The sequence below is a fragment of the Phascolarctos cinereus genome, unplaced genomic scaffold (genome assembly GCF_003287225.1).
Source record: "Phascolarctos cinereus isolate Bilbo 61053 unplaced genomic scaffold, phaCin_HiC Scaffold_726;HRSCAF=1367, whole genome shotgun sequence".
NCBI classification, from domain to species: domain Eukaryota; kingdom Metazoa; phylum Chordata; class Mammalia; order Diprotodontia; family Phascolarctidae; genus Phascolarctos; species Phascolarctos cinereus.
In genome coordinates this window covers 230,999,802-231,022,385 of record NW_027556098.1, presented here as the reverse complement: position 1 = coordinate 231,022,385, position 22,584 = coordinate 230,999,802, and the positions used below count along the sequence as shown (strand labels likewise).

The 22,584-nt window shown below is 38.7% G+C and overlaps 1 protein-coding gene across 1 annotated transcript in view; it reads right to left on the bottom strand.

The window, feature by feature from the left end:
• Positions 1-22,584, bottom strand: part of PLA2R1 (phospholipase A2 receptor 1) — a 168,344-nt gene that overhangs the window by 131,525 nt on the left and 14,235 nt on the right. Inside the window, 1 exon segment of the mRNA XM_021004945.2 lies at positions 3,064-3,447. Coding sequence (XP_020860604.1) covers positions 3,064-3,447 — 384 coding nt within the window.

The following is a 22,584-nucleotide window of genomic DNA, read 5'->3' as shown; positions in this document are numbered from 1 at the left end:
ATTTGGAGGAGTTTGGGGGAGAGCTCAAGCAAGTTACTGCTTTTACTCCGCCATCTTGGCCAGACTCCCAAGTCTTATACTCTTTCCACTATACCATGCTATTAAAATAAGTATCCATTTCATAAACTGGGAAAGGGCTCAACAAATGATGGTACATGAATGTAATGGATTATTATTATGCCCTAAAAAATAACAAAGGAAATGGTTTCAGAGAACCCTGGGAAGACTTGTATGAACTGAGCTGAGTGAAATGAGCAGAACCAGAAGTGCAATTCATATAGTAAGAATGTTGTACAAGTGAACAACTTTGAAAGACATAAGAACTCTGATCAGTACAATGACCAACAGTGATATCAGAGGACCAGTGATGAAGCATGCTATTGACTTCCTCATTGGGTAGAGTGGGGGAGCAGGGGGAATGGACATGGCCAATGCAGGAATTAGTTTTGTTTGACTATGTATATGTGTTGTAAGGGTTCTGTGTTTTGGTGTGTGTGTATGAATGTGTGTGTGTGTGTGTGTATGTGTGTGTGTGATTTTTTTTGCTTTCAGAGAAAAGGAGAAAATTAATGCTTATAAAATGGAAAAAAAGGAGTTGGATTAAAAATACAGTCCTAGGGACATCTAAAGATTTGCCAAAGTGAGGAACAACCAGCATCCTAAACCAAAAGAGCTGCTGGTACCTCAATGAAAGGCGGGGTCGAAAGGGGAACCTTGCTGCTTTCTGAAATTACTCCGTTCCCTCCTCTTAAAGTCTTTCTCTGCCCCTAGAGGCTTCATGCTATCAGCCACAGCCTTTTAATGTAGGGCATTGCACTAGGAGTTTAGTCAGCCAGTCAGTCATCAATAATTTATTAAGTACTTACTATCTGCCAGGAACTATGCTAAACACTGAAGGTACGAAGTCAGTCAGATAGTACCTAATGAAAAGGTAAAATACAGCTCCTACTTCCAAGGAGCTCACATTCTAATGGAGGAGATAACATGCAAATAATTATGTACATATAAGATATATTATATATAATATATGCATATATACATACACATACATACACACATACACGTTCATATGTCACATACATTATATATTATATAAATTTGGTCTGGGGCTTCCCCTTCCTCTGATATGTAAGTTCTCTACTTTGTTTGGTCTCTATGTCCTTTGGATTTAAGTAAATTTTCCTGTAACTTCATTCAATATGAAAGGAAATAAATTCTGGTGTTTACTATGCATATGCACATAAGAAATAGAATGAAGAAATAAATTAATTTTGGCATGTCTTTCACTGAATCATTGTCATTGATATTTTCTAGCTCACTTTGAAAAGAGGTTAGTAAACAAACATTCATTTGTTTTGGTCAAGAGGAATTATTCTTTCAACTGTTTCTTTCAAAAATCTCAAAAGAACAATAAAGCTCCCTCTCTTTTCATCCTGTACACCATTCCCTCATCACACTCACTCCAATCCATATTTTTTTCTGGCACAACTACTTTTAGAATATTTCAGTAGAAAATGTAATTATTTACCAAATATTCCCCACACCTCATGATAAGCTTTTTGTACCCCAAGGGATAGAAACCATGCCCTAATAGTCTAGCTATGCTGTAATTCCTTAGGGACACAGTTGCTTGTTTCAATCTACTTTTTATTCAGATTCAGGGAGTTAAATCCTACAGAGATTCTTTCTGTGGATGTATTCTGGGTGTAGGTGGATGACTGAGAGGTATAAAGATGGGAAGGTACCATATAAAAGCACCAGTGTCCTGTTGGTAGGGTAGGTGATTCTACCTCCCACAGAGCACCAACTTTACACATATAGTATCATTGTGCAACTGCTGATATTCACTGGTCACAATTCTCCCTTAATGTATGCTTGTGGAAGTGAGAGACTGGCCTTGGATATTATCCCACAGTCCTAGCCCTTCAGAACTCCCTGACATCTCTTCCCAGGCCTAAAAGTTAAGTTGTCAAAGCAGGGGAATGCTTATTGGGGAAGTCACACGATACCGACACACACTGGACATTTGGTGGTATGAATTTATATGTGCTTTTGTAACCAACACATCAAGTGGGCATTAGACAGGCTTTGAACAAGTTGGCCTGTGAATGTGCCACCCACCCTAAAAGTCAGCTTCACTATCAGGGTTGGAAAAAAAATGAGAACCTTATCCAGAGTCCTGAAACCAGGAACAAGTCACTTTTGTCAAAGTGGATAGCTTTCCTTTTTCCTCTCTTCTTCACTATTTACTACTTTTGATATACAAGAATTCTTCCCCCTCAATACTTGGATATTGTAGTGTAAATGTTAAAATAGACCTAGGGGTATTTTGGTCTATTGGGTAGATTCTATGTGGAATGAACTATGGGAAGACACAGATAAGATTCATTGAGTATGGAAAAGAAAGGATGGGCTGCAATGTGTGCTGATAAGGGGTTTTCTACTTCAATGAGATCACAGACCCACTGACTTGTTCAAGGATGTACTATAAATTACCCTTCAATTCTGAGGGCAGCCACTAGAATTTCACAAAATGATTCCCATACTCATGGACTCATATAGACAGAGACTTAAAGATCATCTAATTGAACGCCCTCATTTTAAAAATGAAAAAACTGAGGCCCAGTGAGATTGTTAACTTGTTCAGTCACACAGGAAGGAAGTGACAAGGGATGGGAAGCCAGGTTCTCTGACAATCATCCCAGAATTCTTTCTGCAGCACCATGCTGCTTCTAAAGATTCCTTTGTAATAAATAAATATGCAACTAAAAAGTAGTTATCATGGCTAATATGCAAACTTGTTTTGCATGACTACGCATATTTCATAATGGGTTCCATGTTCTTACCTTCCCAATGAATGAGGGAGGGAGTGGAAGGGAGAAGAGAATTTGAACTGAAAATAAAATAAAATTGAATTTCAAAAAAGAAAAGTAAGCAGAATTCTCCAATATTTATAGGAATTTATCAAAATGGGCATCATTTCATATAATACTTAGAAAAATGTAACATAGAATGCATTTTTATGATAGTGTATATGAAAGATAAACAAGTTCCCATTTTTACCTTGAAAAGGATGCTCACAGATATCATCACCCCCTGACATGTATTGCATCCACTTCTGGGTAGACTGTCTTGTAGCCACCACCAGGTTCCTGTTCTTTATTTCTAGCCTGTATTGGTAAGGGCCGATAACCGCCTTTCTGTAACAACGCCACCACATGGGAAAATGAGTAGAATCACATTCAAACAGGCCCAATGGCTGCTCTGGGGCATGGAGATTCAATCCTAGGCATGTGCTGGTGCCTATGTTATACAGGCGGAGTTTGGAAACCCATTTCCATAACATAGATGTGGTTGGTTGTTTGCAATTCTCCAGGACCAGTCCAAATTTACTTGCTTGGATGCATGTCTTAAGGTCCTCATTTTGGATAATGAATATTCCTTTACCTGAAAGAAAAAGGAATAGCCAGTGTCAGACATTTCATATATAACAAACTAGAAATATATACTTCTTTCTCTTTATACTGACTACTTGACTTCCTGATCCATTGCTTTCCAGTTCTCACAATGATAATTTAATTTTGGTCTAAGGGGCTGGAGGGAGGGAATCCTCATCTAGGGCTCCGGGACCAATATGGCTTCTAAACAGGGGACATACAAGGACCTCTAGATTAGTTCCAGCATCAAGTTGGCCTTGATGCTGATTCACCTCTGACCTTGTACTTTGGTACTTTTTGTGTTGTTTTGGTCATGTCCAACTCTTCGTGACCCCATTTAGGGTTTTCTTGGCAAAGATAATGGAGTGGTTTGCCATTTCCTTCTCCAGCTCATTTTACAGATGAGAAAACTGAGGCAAATAGGGTTAAGTGATTCACCCAGGGTCACACAGCTAGTGAATGTCCAAGGCTGGATTTGAACTCAGGAAGATAAATCTGCCTGACTCAAGGCCCAGCGCTCTATCCACTGTGCTACCTACCTGCCTTACTTTGGTACTAGTAGCAGGATTATTACATTGCACCTTATAACTAATATGTCTCATTCTCTCATTCCAATCAATCAGCCTTTATCAAACACACACTGAGGCCCTGAACTAGTAAATGGATCCCTATGCCTATATGCCCACCTTGGTATTCTTTGCTCCAGGGCTGGGGATCTACCATGATCTTCTCAGTACTACCAGGGACTGATACCAGAGTTTTCTGCCTCTGAATTCTAGCCCCTAGTAGTGGGATCTCTGCTCCATGAGAGTTCTTTGATGGTGGTTCCCTGCCTTCTTGGATCACCACCCAGTCTCTACTGCCAGACCTGCCCAATGCTGACTCCCTGGATGCTTAGACCTCAAACACGTACCTGTTCCCTGCCACCCTTCTCCATCCCTTTGCCTAATCCTATGCCTCTGGAAGGTAGAGTAATAAACTGCTCCCAAAGCCTTCCTCTTTATAGAAGGCCAAGAACTTCCTAGCTAAACTCTTCATTTTTCGTTAGCTGCTCTGCTTGGTGTCAATTCCAAGAACATCATGCCTCCCCCAAGATAAGCTCATCACCACATAGACTAAACCAGTTTTCATATTCTACATCTCCTCAGTACCCTCAGCTGCTTCTTCCCCTCTGATTGGAGGGCAGAGCTCTTCTCAAAGTCTTCCTTTATAGAGGGCTCAGAACTTTCCAACTAATTGATAGCAAACATAGTGCCACCAGCCAGGTATTCTTCTAGCTGTAAAATGTAATATTTGCAGTAATATTTGCCTCACAGGGTTGTTGAAAGAAATACACTTTTTAGAACTGAAAGCTAAGGGGGTGTCAATCACTGGAGAATGACTGAACAAATTATGGGAAATGAATGAAATGGAAAAATACTGTGCCATGAGAAATAATTAAAGTGAAGATTTCAGAGAACCTTGGGAAGATTTATATAGACTGATGCAAAGCGAGGTAAGCAGATATTGTATAAATTGTTGATATTACAATATCAACATTGTAAAAATAAATAATTGTGAAAGAGTTAAGAATTTTGGTCAACATAATAATCAACTATAATTCCAGAGGACTGATGAAGAATCCTACCCACTCCCTGATAGAGAGGGAGACTAACATGCATAATGAGACACATTTTTGGATGTGGCCAATGTGGGAATTTGTTTTGCTGGACTATACTTATTTGTGACAAAGATTTTTACCTTGTTTTCCTTTTTTTTCTCCCAGAGAAGGGTTTGGGGACTTGGGAGGGGGAAGGAAATGGAAGAGAAGGGGGAAAAACTCTACAAATTAAAAAAAAAATTTTTAAAACTATAGACTACATAAATATGATTTATTATTTATTAGTAATGCATTCCAGACATACTTTCCTGATAATATACTTTAAGAACCTAAATTAGTTATCGGAAAGCTACTTGCATAGAATTAGAAATAAAATCAAAGAGGGAGAGGAGAATGAATGATTTTAGTAAAGATTTCATTCAGAACATGAAGACCATTTTCCCTCCATGGGGGTGCTCCCTAGTGCTTGTATTTTTGCACATTTCTGGCTCATCAGTAGTTTCCTCCTCTATAAAGTGGAAACATGAATGAAATGATCTTGAAGGTCCCTTCCTTTGCCAAATCCTACTAAATTTCCATCTATCATATGATTTCAGGCTTCAAAAACGAACAGGGTACTAACCTACCACCTTCGGTAGCAAAAACAAACAAGACAAACAAAACAACTCATAAATTCTTGGGGTTTTTTTGTTGAAAATTGATTTTATGATAAATTCCTGAACAAATTATAGCATATGAATGCAATGGAATATTATTGTATCATAAGAAATAATGAGAATGAGAGATTCAGAGAAGTATGAGTTGTGAAGTGATGCAGAGTGTAAAGAGAAAAACCAGAGGAAGGATTTATATAATGTTTATAACACTATAAATGAAAACAGCTTTGAAAATTTTGAAAATCCTGATGAATAAAATGAACAATCAGGATGCCAGAAGACTGACGATGAAAAAGACTTCCAATATTTCTTGGCAGAGGGGTGATGGGCAAAGTGCAGTCATCAGACTCATGAGGATCCTGAAACCTTTTCAGAAGGTCTTTGAGGTCAAACTACTTTCATAATACTAAGATTTTATTTGCCTATTAAAAGACTCCATCCTTTATCAAATGCATATGTGTGAGGCCAGATTATCTTCATATACTTCAAAATAACATATCACAATAAATTGAATGATGAAGCAGATATGACAGTCCTGCTGTCTTCTACTGGGCCAGGCATTAAGAGATTTGCAAAAAGGTATAAAATAGTGTCACTTTTCTCACAAAAACTGTTGGTTTCAAAAAACATATTTTTTATAATTATATGTTTTCATTAACATGTAATAGAGTTATTACTATTTGTAATGAATTAATAAATACTATATTTTAAAATTTTATTAATTTTGCTTTCTAAAACATTAAATATCAATAGACTAACCCATATAAACAAAGAGTCTTGGGGGTCCTCAATAATTTTTATTTTTTTATTTTTTTTTATTTTTATTTTTTTTTGGCTAGGCAATGGGGTTAAGTGACTTGCCCTGGGTCACACAGCTAGTAAGTGTTATGTGTCTGAGGCCAAATTTGAAGTCAGGTCCTCCTGAATCCAAGGCCGGTGCTCTATCCACTGTGCCACCTAGCTGCCCCCTCAATAATTTTTAAGAGTTTAAAAGGGGTCCTGAGACCAAAACATTTGAGAACCACTAGACTAGGGATACAGAATGAGACACATGTTTTCAAATGACCAATGTGTAATTAACTTGTTTTGCAAAACTATACTTATTTACTATTAAAGAGGGCTTTTGGTTTTTGGGGTAGGGAAAAATTAGGGAGGATGGAAAAGACAGTGATAATGATAATAAACATAAAAAGACAAGAACATTAGTGAATCATTAACAGTAACAGAAGAGAGAAGGAAGTTTAGAAGAGGAGACAGACACACAGGGCAGGATCGGTGTTATCACAATACATTTGAAATATACAAGGAACCCATGCTATATACATGGCAGAGTCACATGCAGTCTTCTTGATCTGTTCTTCCTTGTATAGGAGATGTTTATGTTTGTTGATGTTTGTCAAGTTCACAACGATAAAAAGGGAAAATTTTAAATAAAAAGTAACTTTATTGATTTGTAGGGATGTAGCTAGAGATTTGCTGTATGACTAGCAGTCTTGTACATGTGAAAAGTCCTACAGTTTTTAAAAGGAAGGTATGGTTAGGGAGGAAGTTGTTGTTCAAGCATCTCAGTTACGTCTGACTGTCTGTGATACAATTTGGGTTTTTGTTTGTTTTTTGCAAAGACACTGAAGTGGTTTGCCATTCCTTCTCCGGCTCATTTTACAGATGAGGAAACTGAGGCAAATGGGGTGAAGTGACATGCCCAGGCTTACACAGCAAGTAAATGTCTGAATCCATATTTGAACTCAGGTCTTCCTGACTCCAGGCCTAGAGCTATATCCCCTGTGCCACCTAGCTGCCCAGACAAGAGGTAGGTTAAGTACAAATGCCAGGCTACTGAAATCTGGGGTGGATGAATTAATTTTTCAAAACCTCAAGAGTCTGTCTTTGTTGGAAAACAAAAGTAACAGAATGACAACTTCTACAGTGAGATCTATGGTCATTCAGATACCACCCTAAAGAAGAAGATACTCAACCCAGTTCCCTGTGCTTGATTTGAAACGCTCATGGGGCTACAGTTGTGGTGGATAGAATCTGGAACACCTGAGAACCTAGATGCTTCTAAGATTCAGAGATTGAAAAGCCTTAAGAGGTGATCTAGACTAGCCTCCTCATTTTACAGATGAGGAAACAGAGGCCAGAGACAAAGAGGCTTGGCTAAAGTCACATAGTTTGTAAAGCAGTAGAGCTGACAAATCCTGTGCTCTTTCCACCACACTACAGAAGATTTCCAAATTTCTTTTGGTTAGGATGATTCAGTAAAAGGTAGCCATCATCATGGCATTTCAAAAAAACAAAAAGCTTGCAACTGTACATTTCATACTATAAGCATTTAGCAAGTCTAGGCAGAGATTGAGCTGTCCTGGTTAAATCCTGTCTTACTAAATATGACGCTGCCACATGTAGCCTCACATTCACCTTTCAAAAAGTCCTCAAAATGAATCCTAGGCAAGAAGTTTCAGCATTTATTGGGACCAATAAACATGCCACCTTGAGAAAATAATTCTATTCCATTACAAAAGGTAAAAAACAAGAACCCCCTTTTCCCCCATCTAGTTATAATAGGCTCTGGTTTGAACACCATTAATCTCCATAAATTCACTGAGGAGACACTACAATTATCTTCAAAAAGACTGCAAGGAGATCCAACGCATGTATCAACAGTCCTATTGTATTATACGTGCCCATCTGTGTTCGCTGTAACAGGAGAAGACGTGAAAATAAACTACTACTCCTTGGTATCTGTAGCTGTCAAATTTCAAAAGCGATAAAAATCCAATGTGGAAGGAATCAAGATTGATTATATACGTCAAGGGCATCAGTTCTGCTTGAACACTCATTAACTGATTAATGCAGTGCTGCCAGAATTACTAAAGCTCTTTCCAGGAAAATGTTATTATACTTCCCTTCATAATTACAAGTTCTAGAGTAGAAAAGGCATTGATTTACTCAAAGTAATTGAGTAGAAAGAGCATTGGATTTAAAAGTCAGAAGAGCCATGTTCAAATCCCTGGCCTGCCATTGACTATCTATATGACCTTGGGCACCTCACTTCATGTTTGCTGACCTGCCTTGTCTTTAAAATGAGGAGACTGAACTCAATAACTTCTAAAATGTTTTTCTACCTCTAAGTCTGTGGTACTATGAACTATGACAAATGCTCTGATGTTTAGATTTTTCTCTAGTGTTGTCCCAAGATGTAGATGCAGAACTGCTAAATGAAATATCAGACTGTCCAAGAAGGAATCTGACCTTGGCCTGTGGGAATGATCTCCATTTTTACAAAGGAGGAGGGGAAAAAAAGTCATCATCCTTTGTCAGGTGAATTTAAATACAGGCCTCTTTATACTGCTATCAAATGGCATATGAACAATCCCTAGAAATCTGGCCTGATAAATGGCAATCACTACGTACTACAGCCTTAGATCAGTACGTACTACAGTGAATCTGTGGCCTCGTTGATGTAAATGCTCTCTCTATAACTCATTCATGTCTGAAGATCCTATGAAAATCATGTGTATCTCCTCCCATAAGTTGATCACAAGAGGTCTTCCCCAGTGGGGCCCCCCTCCCTACCCAAACATGCTTTGGTTGTTCAGTTGTTTTTCAGTTGTCTCTGACCCTTTGTGTCTCCATTTGGGTTGTTTGTCATTTCCTTCTCCAGCTCATTTTACGGGTAAGGAAATTGAGGCAAACAGATTTAAGTGACTTGTTAATGTCAGAGGTCCGATTTTAACTTAGGTCTTCCTGACTTCAGACCCAGCGTTCTAACCCCTGTGCCACCTAGCTGTGCTACCTAGCTGTCCTTAAAAATTGGCTACCAACAAAATATGCAGGCCCTCTTATTTATCCTTTGATCTCAACACAAGCTCAAAACTATGTAAGGATGGATATCCTTTCTAAAGCGGATGTCTTGCTCCACTTATTATCAAGTGGATACAGAGTGAATTTTTTAGAAACAGGGCCCCATTTAAAGCAACTCACCCTCAAAAGGGCAGTGCTGTTTGCAGTGGACAGGAAAATTCTAATATTTGTATAATAAATGGTAAGAAGCCTGCCACAGGGTGTTTTGGAGTACTAAGAAGACTAAAGTTTTATTTTCTACTTTTTCTTGATTTTTCCAGAAAGAGAATAACCTAATATCAGCAATCACACTGGTGTAACTCTTTCAGATTTTTCTGGTTCAAAAGCTCAGACGAGGCCTGTATGTGGAGAAGAGAAACAATAAGGAACTCATTAGAAGATGCTTCCTCCTTATAGTCATGTCTTTCATGAATTCAGGCCTGATTCTGCTCAATTAACCAACAAGCATTTATTTAGTGCCTAATATGTGCCAGATACTGTGCTAAGCTCTGGGGATACAAAATGAAGCATAAGACAGTCCCTGCCTTCAAGGAGCTTACAATCCAATGCAGGAGTCAACATGCAAGCAAATACTATACAGCAAGCTATATATATGAGATATATATATATATATATATATATATATATATATATATATATATATATATATATATATATATATATATATATATATATATATATATGATAAATAGGAAATAATTAAAAGAGGAAGACCACTGGAATTAAGACAGATACCTACAGAAAAAAATAACTGAGGAAAAGATAAGAAAAATCTGTAAATTCAGATTTGAAGGCTTGAAGAAAAAGAGTTAAGAACACTGAAAGCTACATTGTTAAGATGGTGAGGGGAGCCTCAAAATCAACCTCTTTTTTTCTTTCTTGTTTACAACCTATAAGATTTTAAACATTTATATTCAAAAAACAGCAATATCAATACTTCATATTTATATATTAATACTCTCAAAAGTATTTTCCAGATAAGAAAGCTGAGGATCAGAGAGAATAAGTCACTTGCCCAAGTGGCCACATGTCTAGGAGCTCAAAGTCAGGTCTTTGTACAGGAATCCAGTGTTCTTTCTACTATACTGCACTGTCTCCTCCCCTACTCTGAATATGCAGAGTCTACCTTAGAGAGAGGACAAAAATACATAAAATTAAAGTTAAGTGCTTTGTCCATATTCTTGACAAAATCCGCTACGAAGTGATCAATGAACTTTTTATTTCATGAATAATTTAAATTGGCTTGAAGGGAAAGGAAAAGGAAAGGAAAGAGGAAGGGACTAAGTTATTTATATAGTGCTTCTCATGTACCAGGCATTGTGTAAATGCTTCTACAAACATTATCTACATACAACCCAGGGAGGTAGGTGCTATTATTATCTTCATTTTACAGTTGAGGAAACTAAGGCACCCAGCAGTTAAATGACTTGCCCAGGCTTACACAGTTAGTAAGTGTCTGAGACCAGATTTGAACCCTGGTTTTCCTGACTCCAGGCCCAGTTCTCTATCCATTGTACCACCAGCTGCCTCTAGTTTAAATACTATTATGAGGTTGAAAAATAACTAAAGGTTGATCAATTCAGAATGATAAAAGATTTAGTATCAACACAACTCCATGAAGAGCCAGAATCCATTATTATCATCCCCTGTATGGTGCCTACCTTTAGTGTCTTATCTATTGGTTCCATCTCATCTCCCTACATATATATGAGGTCTCATCTTTTAAATGGTTCTCTCCAGACCTGCCATTCCCTAAAGCTATTGTCCTACATCTCACCTCTCTTTTTCAGTTAACCCACAGAGAGAGAGAAAAACAAAACAATAATGGTTTACTCTGATTTCCCTCCTTTTCTTTCCTTTCACCCTGTTCTCAACTCTTCACTATCTAGCTTCTGACATTATTCAACTGATACTGCTTTCTTCAAAGTTACCAACAATATCCTAATTACCAAATCAGATAGTTTTTTTCTCAATCTTTTTCCTTTTTGACATCTCTGAGGCATTTGACACTATTAACTACCTTCTCCTCACCTACTTCTTCTGTCTTCTCTCTGAGTTTTCTTAACATTGCTATTAATTCTCCTACTAGTCTGATTATTTTCTCTGCTGATAACTCAAATCTATGGATTCAGCATGCATCTCTCTTCTGAGTTTCAGTACTACATCATGAGCTGCCTCTTGGACATTTAGAATTGGACATCTCATAGGCATCTCAAACTCAAAATGAGTTTGAGGTGGCGTAGTGTGATGTATGAAGCGCTGGACTTGCGATCTCGAAGACCTGGGTTAAAATTCCACCTCAGACACTTGCTATGGCATACTACATAGTGAAGAGGTTAGACTTAATGGCCACCAAGGTCCCCTCCACCTCCATCTTTATGATCTTACAATCCTACACAGAAAACAAAACTCACAGAAACCCACCCATTTTCCAGACATCCCTATTTCTCTCCAGGGCAGCACCATCCTTCCCACTGTCCAGGTTAGCAACCTTAATGGCATCCTTGATACCACTCTCTATATCTCATGCCACATATCCATTCAGTCAACAAATCTTTCTGTTTCTACCTCCACAGATAGAAATAGGTACATCCCTAGGTACATCTATCCCTTTCACTCCATTCATAAAGCTTGTTTATTTAGCTGTTTTCAGTCATGCCTGACTCTTCATGACCCTATTAGGGGTTTTCTTGGCAAAGATACTGCAGTGGCTTGCCAATTCTTTCTTCAGTTTATTTTACAGATGAGAAACTGAGGCAGACAGGGTTAAGTGACTTGCACACAGGGTCACACAGCTAGTAAGTGTCTGAGGCTGGATTTGAATTCATGAAGATGAGTCTTCCTGATTCTAAGCCCAGTGCTCTATCTGCTATGCCACCTAGCTTCCCCATTCTTAAGGTTACCTTATCATTAGCATAAGAAGAAAAAGATTATTTGAATAACCTCATGTTACCCATCATTTACAAAATTCCATAGCACTACTATGGCACAACCCATCCCTCATGCCTGGAAGACACTCCCTCTTCTCCTCAGCATCACCTTCTATAGGAAGTCTAACCTCATACTCCCAACTACTAGTACCTTCTTCCCCAAACCATCTTGTATCCATTTTGTTTCCTCTAAAGAGATGTGTATGTCCTCAAAGGCAGGAACTGTTGCCCTTCTTTGTGCTCTCCCCTCATCCATTCTAGCACAATGCCTGACACATACTAAGAGTTAATAAAATGCACATTGATTGCTCTGAATGTTGTTCCATCTGGAAGTCTTCTATTTCCACAGTGTCTTACCCAAAGCAGTCCCTTAACGAGCATTTATTTTATTGGAGTCCTATGGAATATCCTTAATGCATTTTAGGGCGCAGCCTCTAGAGCCCACCCACTGGCTAGCCTCTTTAAGAAGATGTGGTCCATGTCCTGGAACCTTTCCCACCAACTTTACTCCAACTGCCTGATCAGAATTCAGCATAGGGAAAATTTCAAAATCTGTCATTTGATTCACTGTTTATAATAACTTGCTACCTACTCATATTCACCATGAGTCTCATCATTGTCCTGTGGGTGACACTCATTTTTAATTCTTGAGAGACTGTAATATTCGTTGACCCACAGCCATGGAATAACATTGGTAGAATATTGTTATTAAAAAGATGAGGCTTTGTTTTATGGAAAAATTTGAGGCCATTAAAATAATTTTGCAGTTTCCCAAAAGCAATCCAGTCTGCTTTTTCTTTCCTATTTCTGTTCCAATTCTGGGCCCAAATAATTGTCTAAGACTATTTGCAGTGTCTGTCATACACACACACACACACACACACACACACACACAGATGTCTCTCTCTATATATATATTTATATATATACACACACACACAGAGAGCTAGATATGCATAATATACATATAAGATATATGGATACATCTGGATACACAGATACATATGGAAATACAAATGTATCTACATGTATTATGATATGTATATTATATATACATCATGGTGTTTCTGTGTATATACAGATATGTACATAAGCCTGGCTATGTACATAACTACATGTATCTGTATATCTATATGTCTCTGTGTATATATATATATATATACATATATATGGATGTGTGTGTGTGCGTGTATAAATATGTATTAGGAAGAAATGGAGTAAAGGTTGTTATCAAAGAAGTATGAGCAAAAATGATACACAAAGAATAATGATAGCTAGCCGGTGTGCTTCATTGGCACCTTTCTGACAATAAGAGAAAGCAAGGAAGACTCTCACCAAATTGAGCTGACCCTTTGCAGCAACCTTATAGGAATAAATGGATAAGAGAGTTAAGATGGGTAGGTACTGATGGTTTGCACTCTGCACTGTGGGAAGGAACACCCAGATGATGAGATTAAAGATCCACATGTGTATCTGAGTCTCCATTTTTTTTAAAGTCATTTTTCTTCTCCTCTGGGTGGTGGGAAACCTCCAGGTACTCTTCTATAAGATGCTTTCTCCACTAGCAATTACCCAAGTGAAGTCAATAATAAACTGTTAGTTGATAAGACTTAAAGTTTTAATGGTCTTACAAGTATTTAACAGAAGGCTTTTGAAATGCCAACATTTTCAAGTAGCAATAGATTGAATAGTGGACCAAACATTGTAGGGAATTGATACTGCAGGCAGCTGAGAAAAGATAGTCTTCTGTTGGCTTGGTTTTTTAGGATAGGGCACTCACCAACTCCTCCGGGCTAGTACTGTTTAAGGTACAAGGGTGACACGGGATTAGAATTAGAAAGAGGAGGTCGGAGTGGAAGATCAATAATAAGGCAATGAAAGTCACAAATTCTGACAGACAATTTAATTTTATGATCTTAAGGTTCTCACTTCACTGGAGAGGAAATTCAAACCCATAGAGATTATAAACTTCTGCAAGGTCACACAGTTGTTGGGAGGCAGATGGAAGATTTGAACCCAGGTTTTCTAATTCCAGTTCCTTAGTTCAGTCCCCTAAACATCCTACTCAGATGAATTAACTATTGCATCTCTTTAAAAAGGACAAGCATGATAAAAAAAAATTAGTCCAAACTGTCTGGACTTGCTACTTAAATTTCAGCATTTTAATCTGATCATCTATAGTTTAGAACAGTGGTGTCAAACTCAAACAGAAATGGATCTCTGTGGGACACAGAATAACTTGGAGAACTTCAAGAAAATTAACATTATCTATGTTATTGTTGTTGTTATTCAGTAGCTTCAGTCATGTCATGACTCTTCATGACCCCATTTGGAATTTTCTTGGCAAAGATAGTAGACTGGTTTGCCATTTCCTTCTCTAGCTCATTTTAAAAAGAGGAAACTGAGGCAAACAAAGTTAAGTGACTTGCCCAAGGTCACACAGTAAGTGTCTGAGGCCATATTTGAATTTAGGTCTCCCTGACCGGGAGCCCTGTGCTTCATCCATTGTGCCTCCAAAGTGTCCTAACTACATTGTGCTGTATTTTTAAAAAAATTTTGTTAATCATTTCCCAATGACATTTTAATCTGGTTCAGACCACTTGGGAATTGCAAGTTTGACACCTCTGGTTTAGAATATGTCTTCTGAACCTTCGAGTCTAATTCCTTTAATTCCAAAACGTAAAATTCATGGTTTCCTATCAATTTCCTTTCATTGAACTAAAACTCAAATGCTTCTTTCTATATGATATACAGCCCCTCCCCTTTTCTGTAATTTTTTTGCTTGAAATCTCTCTTTTCCTTTCCCATCCTTGTACCATCCTTGACTCTGAGTTGTCTTTTCCCTCCCACACTTCAGGAACTGGTATTATCTCCAACACCACAGGCCTTCTAAGATTCCTCTTCTGAAACCTTTTGTATGTTTTCGGACTGTTGTTTCCTTTTTCTATAATCTCCCTTGATCGTACCTCCTGGGTCTAAGAGCTACAAAATCTCTTTCCTCCTGTGACAAATTGAAGGAACCTGAAGCAATCCGATGGTGCTCTAGCGTTGTTTCATTTTGTTTCGATTTTTTAGATTGGCCTTGTTAACCAACCCTACATGGAGCCAATAAATCCTTTCAGTCTCTGTCCTCTTGACTTTCAGCTTACTTCCAACTTATTGTTCTATTCCCTTCTTTTCACTCACTTAGGAATGACATTTTTTTTACCAAATTATGTCACAGGCCCACAGTGCTCTATGGGAGAGGAATAGAGGTTTTATGAGAATTTTTCAGTGCTGAGATGTTTCTCACCCTAAGATATTAAATATGAAATTATGTATATTTATTACATGCATCAGTTTTTCAAAGTGGAAAAAAAACCCCAAAACTTATGTTGCTTCAAAATTCCCATTATGCAGGGAGGTAGTCTATCCTCTCAGAGTAGCTAGATGGTCCAGTGGATAGAGTACAAGACCTGGAGTCAGGAAGACGTGTTTTCCTGAGTTCAAATCTGGCCTCAGCCACTTACTGTGTCACCTGCGCATTAACACTTGAGATGCAAAAATAAAACCATCCTTGCACTTATGTGGCTCCCATTCTGATGTGTGAGATATGTACTATGTAATACATACAGAATATGTACATACGGAAATATGTAACTATATAAGTACATATAGAATACATACATGTGGGTTGTGCAAAGCATGAGCAGATATTCCATACTATCTCCCATATGCCCAAATGCTAAGTCACATCTGGTCAACTGGAAGCATGCAGAGCACATCTGGGCACTCTCTGTACAACCCACCTTGTTCTTCATTCATCCTTCTGGAAGAGGACAAATGACATCACGATGTCTTGATTTGCAAATGAATTGGTTTTAAGTGAGGCAGGGCCGTGCGAAGCCATCAGCCTCACTCTCTCTCCAGAGTCATCAGAGTCCAGTGGCAAGAACATGTCAGGATGACTCATGATGGCACTGGATGCAGTGGGAGACCTTGGCCTTTTCAAGCTAAGGTCCCAGGAGCCAGCTGGTCTGAGGCAACACCCATTCAGTAGTTAAAGGCTAGGTTAAGAATTGACACAAAAGATGACCTAGTTTGCCTTCACAAAAGATTCAGTCGGGGAGAAGAAGACCCTCAGAGTTTCTGGCCAGAACAGAAACAATTGCTATTTACACTCACTCTCAGCCAGCAAAACCCAAACACTAAGCAGGAGAGACTTGGGCTGGGACCTATTAATGGCCAATCAATGAGAGCCAGCAGTGGTTGGGTTTAAAGGCATAGTCAAATAGCTCCATTTGAATTCTGATAGCCTTACCAAAGCCTGGTTTCCCACACAGTGTGGCAAATTTTCAGTCAGTCAATAAATGTTTATTAAACACCCACAAAGTACTGGGGATACAAAAAGAGGCAAAAGACTGTCCCTGCCCTCAAAGAGCTCAAAATCTAATGGAGGAGACAAAAAGAAAAAAAAAATGTACAAACAAGCTATATATGGTAAAAATAGGAAATCATTAAAAGAGGAACAGCACTAGAATTAAGACAGTTTGCAAAGTCTTCCTGTGGAAGCTGGGGTTTTGGTTAAGAATCTGAAGGAAGCCACTAGGGAGGAAGGAGAATATTCCAAGTAGATAGACAGCCTGAGGAAATGCCTGGAGCTGGGAGATGGAGTGATTTGTGGGAGGAGCAGCCAGAAGGCCAGTGTCAATGGAGATTAAGGTGTAAGAAAACTGGAAAGGTAAAGTGGAACTAGGTTATAAAAGTCTTTGAACACCTGGAGACAAAAGGAAGGCACTGGAGTTTAATTACTAGGATAGTGACATGGTCAGACCCGTCCTTCAGGAAAATCATTTTTGTGAGTGAATGGAGGGTAGACTGGAGTGGGGAGAGACTTGAGGCAGGCAGACCCACCAGGAGGCTATTGAAAGTGTGAGGCGATGAGGTCCCTCATGTACCAGTGCAGTGGCAGTATCAGAGGATGGAAAAGAGTATATTAAAGAAATGTAGCAAAGGTGAAATCCATAGGCCTTGGCAACAGACTGGATATGGGGAGGAGGGGGTTGATAGAGATAGTGAGGAATCCAGGATGATACCTAGGTTGTAAGCCTGAGGGACTCAATATACCATGTTGTAAGAGGGGCATGACTAGGAGAAAGATAATGAGTTCTGTCTTGGACACAGTGAGTTTAAGATGTCTACCAATGGGATTACCCCATGCCCACTCCCATTAAATGAGAGAAAGGTATTTATACTTGTAGAGGATTCATTGGATGCTAACACCTCAGTATTACCATCCTTACTGGAGGGTGGAGGATTGGTAGGGGGAAAGAGAAAGAAAATAAATCCTTTCCCCCCCTTATGCAAGGTAATTTTGAGATAGAGGAGGATAGTTGCTGGGGGGGGTAGGGGAGAATCAAGAAAGACTTTATGCTGAAGGTGCCCCCTGAATCATTTTTAAAAGCTAAATACAATTAAGGAAGGGAGATCTGGATCTCAGTCCCCTAGGAGAGGAGAAATAGAAGATTCCAATACCAGGCTTCTAGAGAAGCCATTACTAATGCAGGAAGCAGAGAGAGAGGCAGGACAGAAAAGGGGCTCACCCAGGGTAAGGCTACTGGGGAAGTGTGGCAACTGCCTGTTTTAAATAATTACTATAGTCTTATAACTTTTCTTGCCCTACTTCTGGCCCACATGTGCACAGTAATTAATATAAGCTCCTCTCCCTTTTCTAAGGAAGGCTCTTTCTGTACCTTTGTGCTTCACTGATTAACTTATAATTGAATTGAAAACATTTTTTCTTTCCTCAGTCTTTAATCACTTCCCCTTCATCACTTGTCAATGACTGAACTCTAAAATACTAGCTGTTATTGTTTGTGTGAGGGGGAAAAAAAGGCTGTTTACAGTACCTTACTTTGTTTTTCTTCTCCAGGACTACACTGCGATGTAACATCTCATTCTCTGGAGCATCTTATTAGCAGCAGCAAGTTACAACAATGCAAAATAAGACACAGCTGACAGATACAGAACCCTATTAAAATTCCCTCACAAAGCCCTTACACTTTAGTGCCCAAGGGGAAATGATTCCAAAGTTGGATCATCCAAAAATGCAGGAAATGATTTCTCTGTCATTCTTCAAAGCAAAATTAAAAAGCTGAGCCGAAAAAACTGTCCATCCTCATTGCTTTGAGTATACACCAATTTTATTTTTAATTACATTTAGTTAAGCATATGGTGGTTTTTTAATCAAAACAGAAAGTATTTTAGATGACAGCTTTAATGTAGTTCCCTATTCTTCCTCTTCTGAATAAGAATAAAAATACAGCAAAAAAAATCTGCCAAACAAGAGTGAGGGAGAGAGGAGGGGTAGAGGGGGAGGGGGGACAGAGACAGAGAACAAAAGGGGGGACAAAAATGAAAGAAGAGAGAGAGAGAGAGAGAGAGAGAGAGAGAGAGAGAGAGAGAGAGAGAGAGAGAGAGAGAGAGAGAAAGGGGGACTATGATCGTATGAGCTGTTTCTTTGATTCTGAATGCTTACCATCAGAAGAGCAGAAAAGAACAATGGACCGGAAATCAGAATATCTGGGCTCTAGCCCCAGCCATGCTACTAACTTAAGCTGTATGACCTTGGGCAAGTCACTTCACTTCCCTGGTCCTCAGTGCCTTCAACCAGACAGTGAAAGGCTTGGACTACATGATTTCCAAGGTCCCTTCCGGCTCTAACACTCTCTGCATCCAATCATCTTGATCTATATCTGGCCACTGGACCCAGATGGCTCTGGAGGAAAAAGTGAGGCTGGTGACTTTGCACAGCCCTCCCTTACTGTAATCCAATTCACTTCCATGTCATGGCACCCCCTCTCTGATGTCATGGTCTTCTTTGAGAATGAAGGACAAACAACAACATTCTCTGAAAGTGATGAAATCTAATGCCTATAAGATGTTACATATTATGTGTGTTCTACCTAGAGCAAATATACTGGGTTTATTTTGCCTTCATTAAGGAAAACAAAACAAAGCAAAACAAAATCAGGCAGTCCCTTTCAGCCACTTCTGACAAAGGCTTAATGCAGACTTTAGAAGAGTAGGAGCAAAAGTTAACTTTTCTGCAGTCGATCAAACAAGCATTTATTAACCACCTAATGCATTCATTCCAGGCACAGTACTAGGTGACAGGGATGTGAATGCCCTGTTCTAAAAGGAGCTCCCATTCTGTAGTGGAGAAATATACATTCATACATATATACACGTATACACATACACACACACAAATAAATATAAGGTAGTTTTGGAGGGTAGGACGGCTCTAACATTTGGAAGGAGTACCAGAAAACACCCCACACTGAGCTAAGCTTTGTAGACAATTAAGAATTCTAAGAGGCAAAGATGAGGAGGGAGGGGTATGAGGTACCACCCATACAAAGATAAGAAGGTAGAAGATAGAATGCCATGTGTGAGGAACAGCGGGAAGGATAGTTTGACTGGACCTTTGGTTGTATGAAGGAGAGTAATGCATAACAAAGCTAGAAAGGTAGACTTGAGGCAGGCTGTGAGGAGATTAAGTGCCAAACAGGAGATTGTATGTAATAATAGCAATAACTAGCATTTACATATAATGCTTTAAGATGTACAAAGTGCTACATAAATGTCATCTCCCTTGACACCTACAACAATTCTGGGAAGTAGATGCTATTATTATCCCTATTTTAATATTGGGGAAATTGAGATAGACTGAAGTTTAATTGACTTGGCCAGGGTCATACAGCTGATACATTTCTGAGGTAGGATTTGAAAGCAGGTTTTCCTGACTCCAAGTCCAGCACTCTTAACCACTGTGCCACCTAGCTGACTCTTAATAGGAGGTCACTGCAAAACAAACAATAAGCCTTTTAATTTTTCTCTTAGGAATTTTAATAATCAAAAAGGAATAGAAAATTAAATGACAATACCCACTCTATATATATGCACATATATATATGTATATGTGCATGTATATATATATATATATATGTTTGAAATTCTTTCCATGATTTTGTTATCAAATTTATTTTATTAATTAAATACTTTATTTTTCCCTTGTGCTTGGTTTTGCTATTAGGGAATTTCTTCCTATTCCTTTCACATAAAGGTATTTTTCCCCCCTCATACTCTGTTATTACCCTCTAATAGCTAGTATTTTGAATTTTTCCATCTTACAGGAAAACTATACTGAAATGTCCCATTAAAATTTGTTTGAGGCAGTAATCCAAAAATATTATGTATAAATGGGGGGAAATAATAATTTCTTGGACACTAGAAGTAAGCCTCTATCATTCAAAATATTATTCTCTACTCATTCCTGCCCCCTTAAGGTGTCAGAAAAAATAGAAACATAAGAATCCTATAAAAATGTGAAGTATTTACTGATACTATATAGGTACACATGAGCACAAATAGTCCATGCTCCACATAAACACATACATATTCCAGTAGCTTCACCACTGTGTTACCAGAAGCAAAGAAGTCCATGCCCTCTAATTTAGAAATCTTTGAAGGTCTTTTTCACCTGCAGTTAGCTGGCTAGTCTAAAAAGGAAAGAACTAGCACAGGTAGGTGGCACAGTGGATAGAGGACTGGCCCTGGAATCAGGATGACCTGAGTTCAAACCTTGCCTCAGACACTTACTAGGTATGTAACCCTGAGCAAGTCACTTAACCCAGATTGCCTCTAAAATAAATAATAAAGTAAATTTTAAATAATAAAGAGGCAGCTCCTTTTTGTCTTGGGCTGCAGCCCAGTTGTAAAATGAAAGACTTGGATTAAGATGATCTCTGAAGTCATTTCCAACTCTAACTTATATGATCATCAACAGTTTAGCTCTAGTTCCCATTCTCTTAAAGTGATTTAAGCACTTTGATTTCTCCTCTTTTTGTTTTTTGTGTCCTAATTTATAGCTGCAAAAATCATACACCTATGGTTTTGTGGCAGTTTAATAAGTTTTTTTCCTAAGTGGCTTTAGAAAAATGGTTGATAATCATGCCTTCCACTGTGTCCTGTCTCTTTTAGAATTGATGTTTTTGATCACTGTGGGCAACCTCCCATCCATTTTCTATATTTTGGTGCATATAGCGAATAGAAACAGAGAGGCAATGAACAAAGTCTTCCTTGAGAAAGAATTAACAAACATCAAAGTATTTGTAGCAGTACTTTTTGTGGTTATAAAGAACTTGGGGAGCCAAGATGGTGGGGAAAAGGCATGGACTTGCCCGAGCTCTCCTCCAAACACCTCCAAACAACTTTAAATAATGCCCCAAAACAAATTTTGGAGCAGCAAAACTCACAAAAGGATAGGGAGAAACAATTTCCCAGCCCAAAACAACTTAGAAGGTCTGCAGAAAAGGTCTGTTGCACCAGGCTGAGAGTGGAGCACAGCTCACTGCAGGCCACACCCCAGGAAAACCTTGGGGGTGACTGAATCAGTGAAGTCAGTGGGGATTTTGGGACCTTTCAGCCCACAGACAGTAAGGGTGTTGGACTGCTGGTCAGAAGGAGATTATAGGGATCCCTCTGTTAGCACTGGATGCAAGACTTTGTTGCATTGCCCATACTCAGATCTGCGTCACAGTCCTAGGTCTCAGTCCCAGGGCAAGGAGGAGCACTAGCACACCAGAACTTTATAGCTACAGGGGAGCTGGAACCCTGGTCACAGTTCCAGGATGGAAAAGATGATTATGGTTGCTCACAGACCAGAGCACAGACCAGGAAAGTAGTAAACATACCTCTCCCTCGATAATCTCACCTTGGAGAACCAAAAACTTACAGGACCCCAGAATTATCTCTGAAAACAGCTACATAAAAACCTGAAGCTTGGGACAGTACTCCCTCCACTGAGGAAGCAGAGTCCCATTTTAACAAAGAGTTAGAAGTCAAGAAATAGTCTAAAAATAAGCAAACAGCAGAAAAAAGATCTTAACCATATAAAGTTATTACGGTAACAGGGAAAATCAAAACATAAACACAAAAGAAGAAAACAAAGTCAAAGCGGCTATTTCCAAAGCCTCAAAGAAAAAAAAATATGAATTGGTCTTAGGCCATGGAAGAGCTCAAAAAGGATTTTTAAAATCAAGTAAGAGAAATAG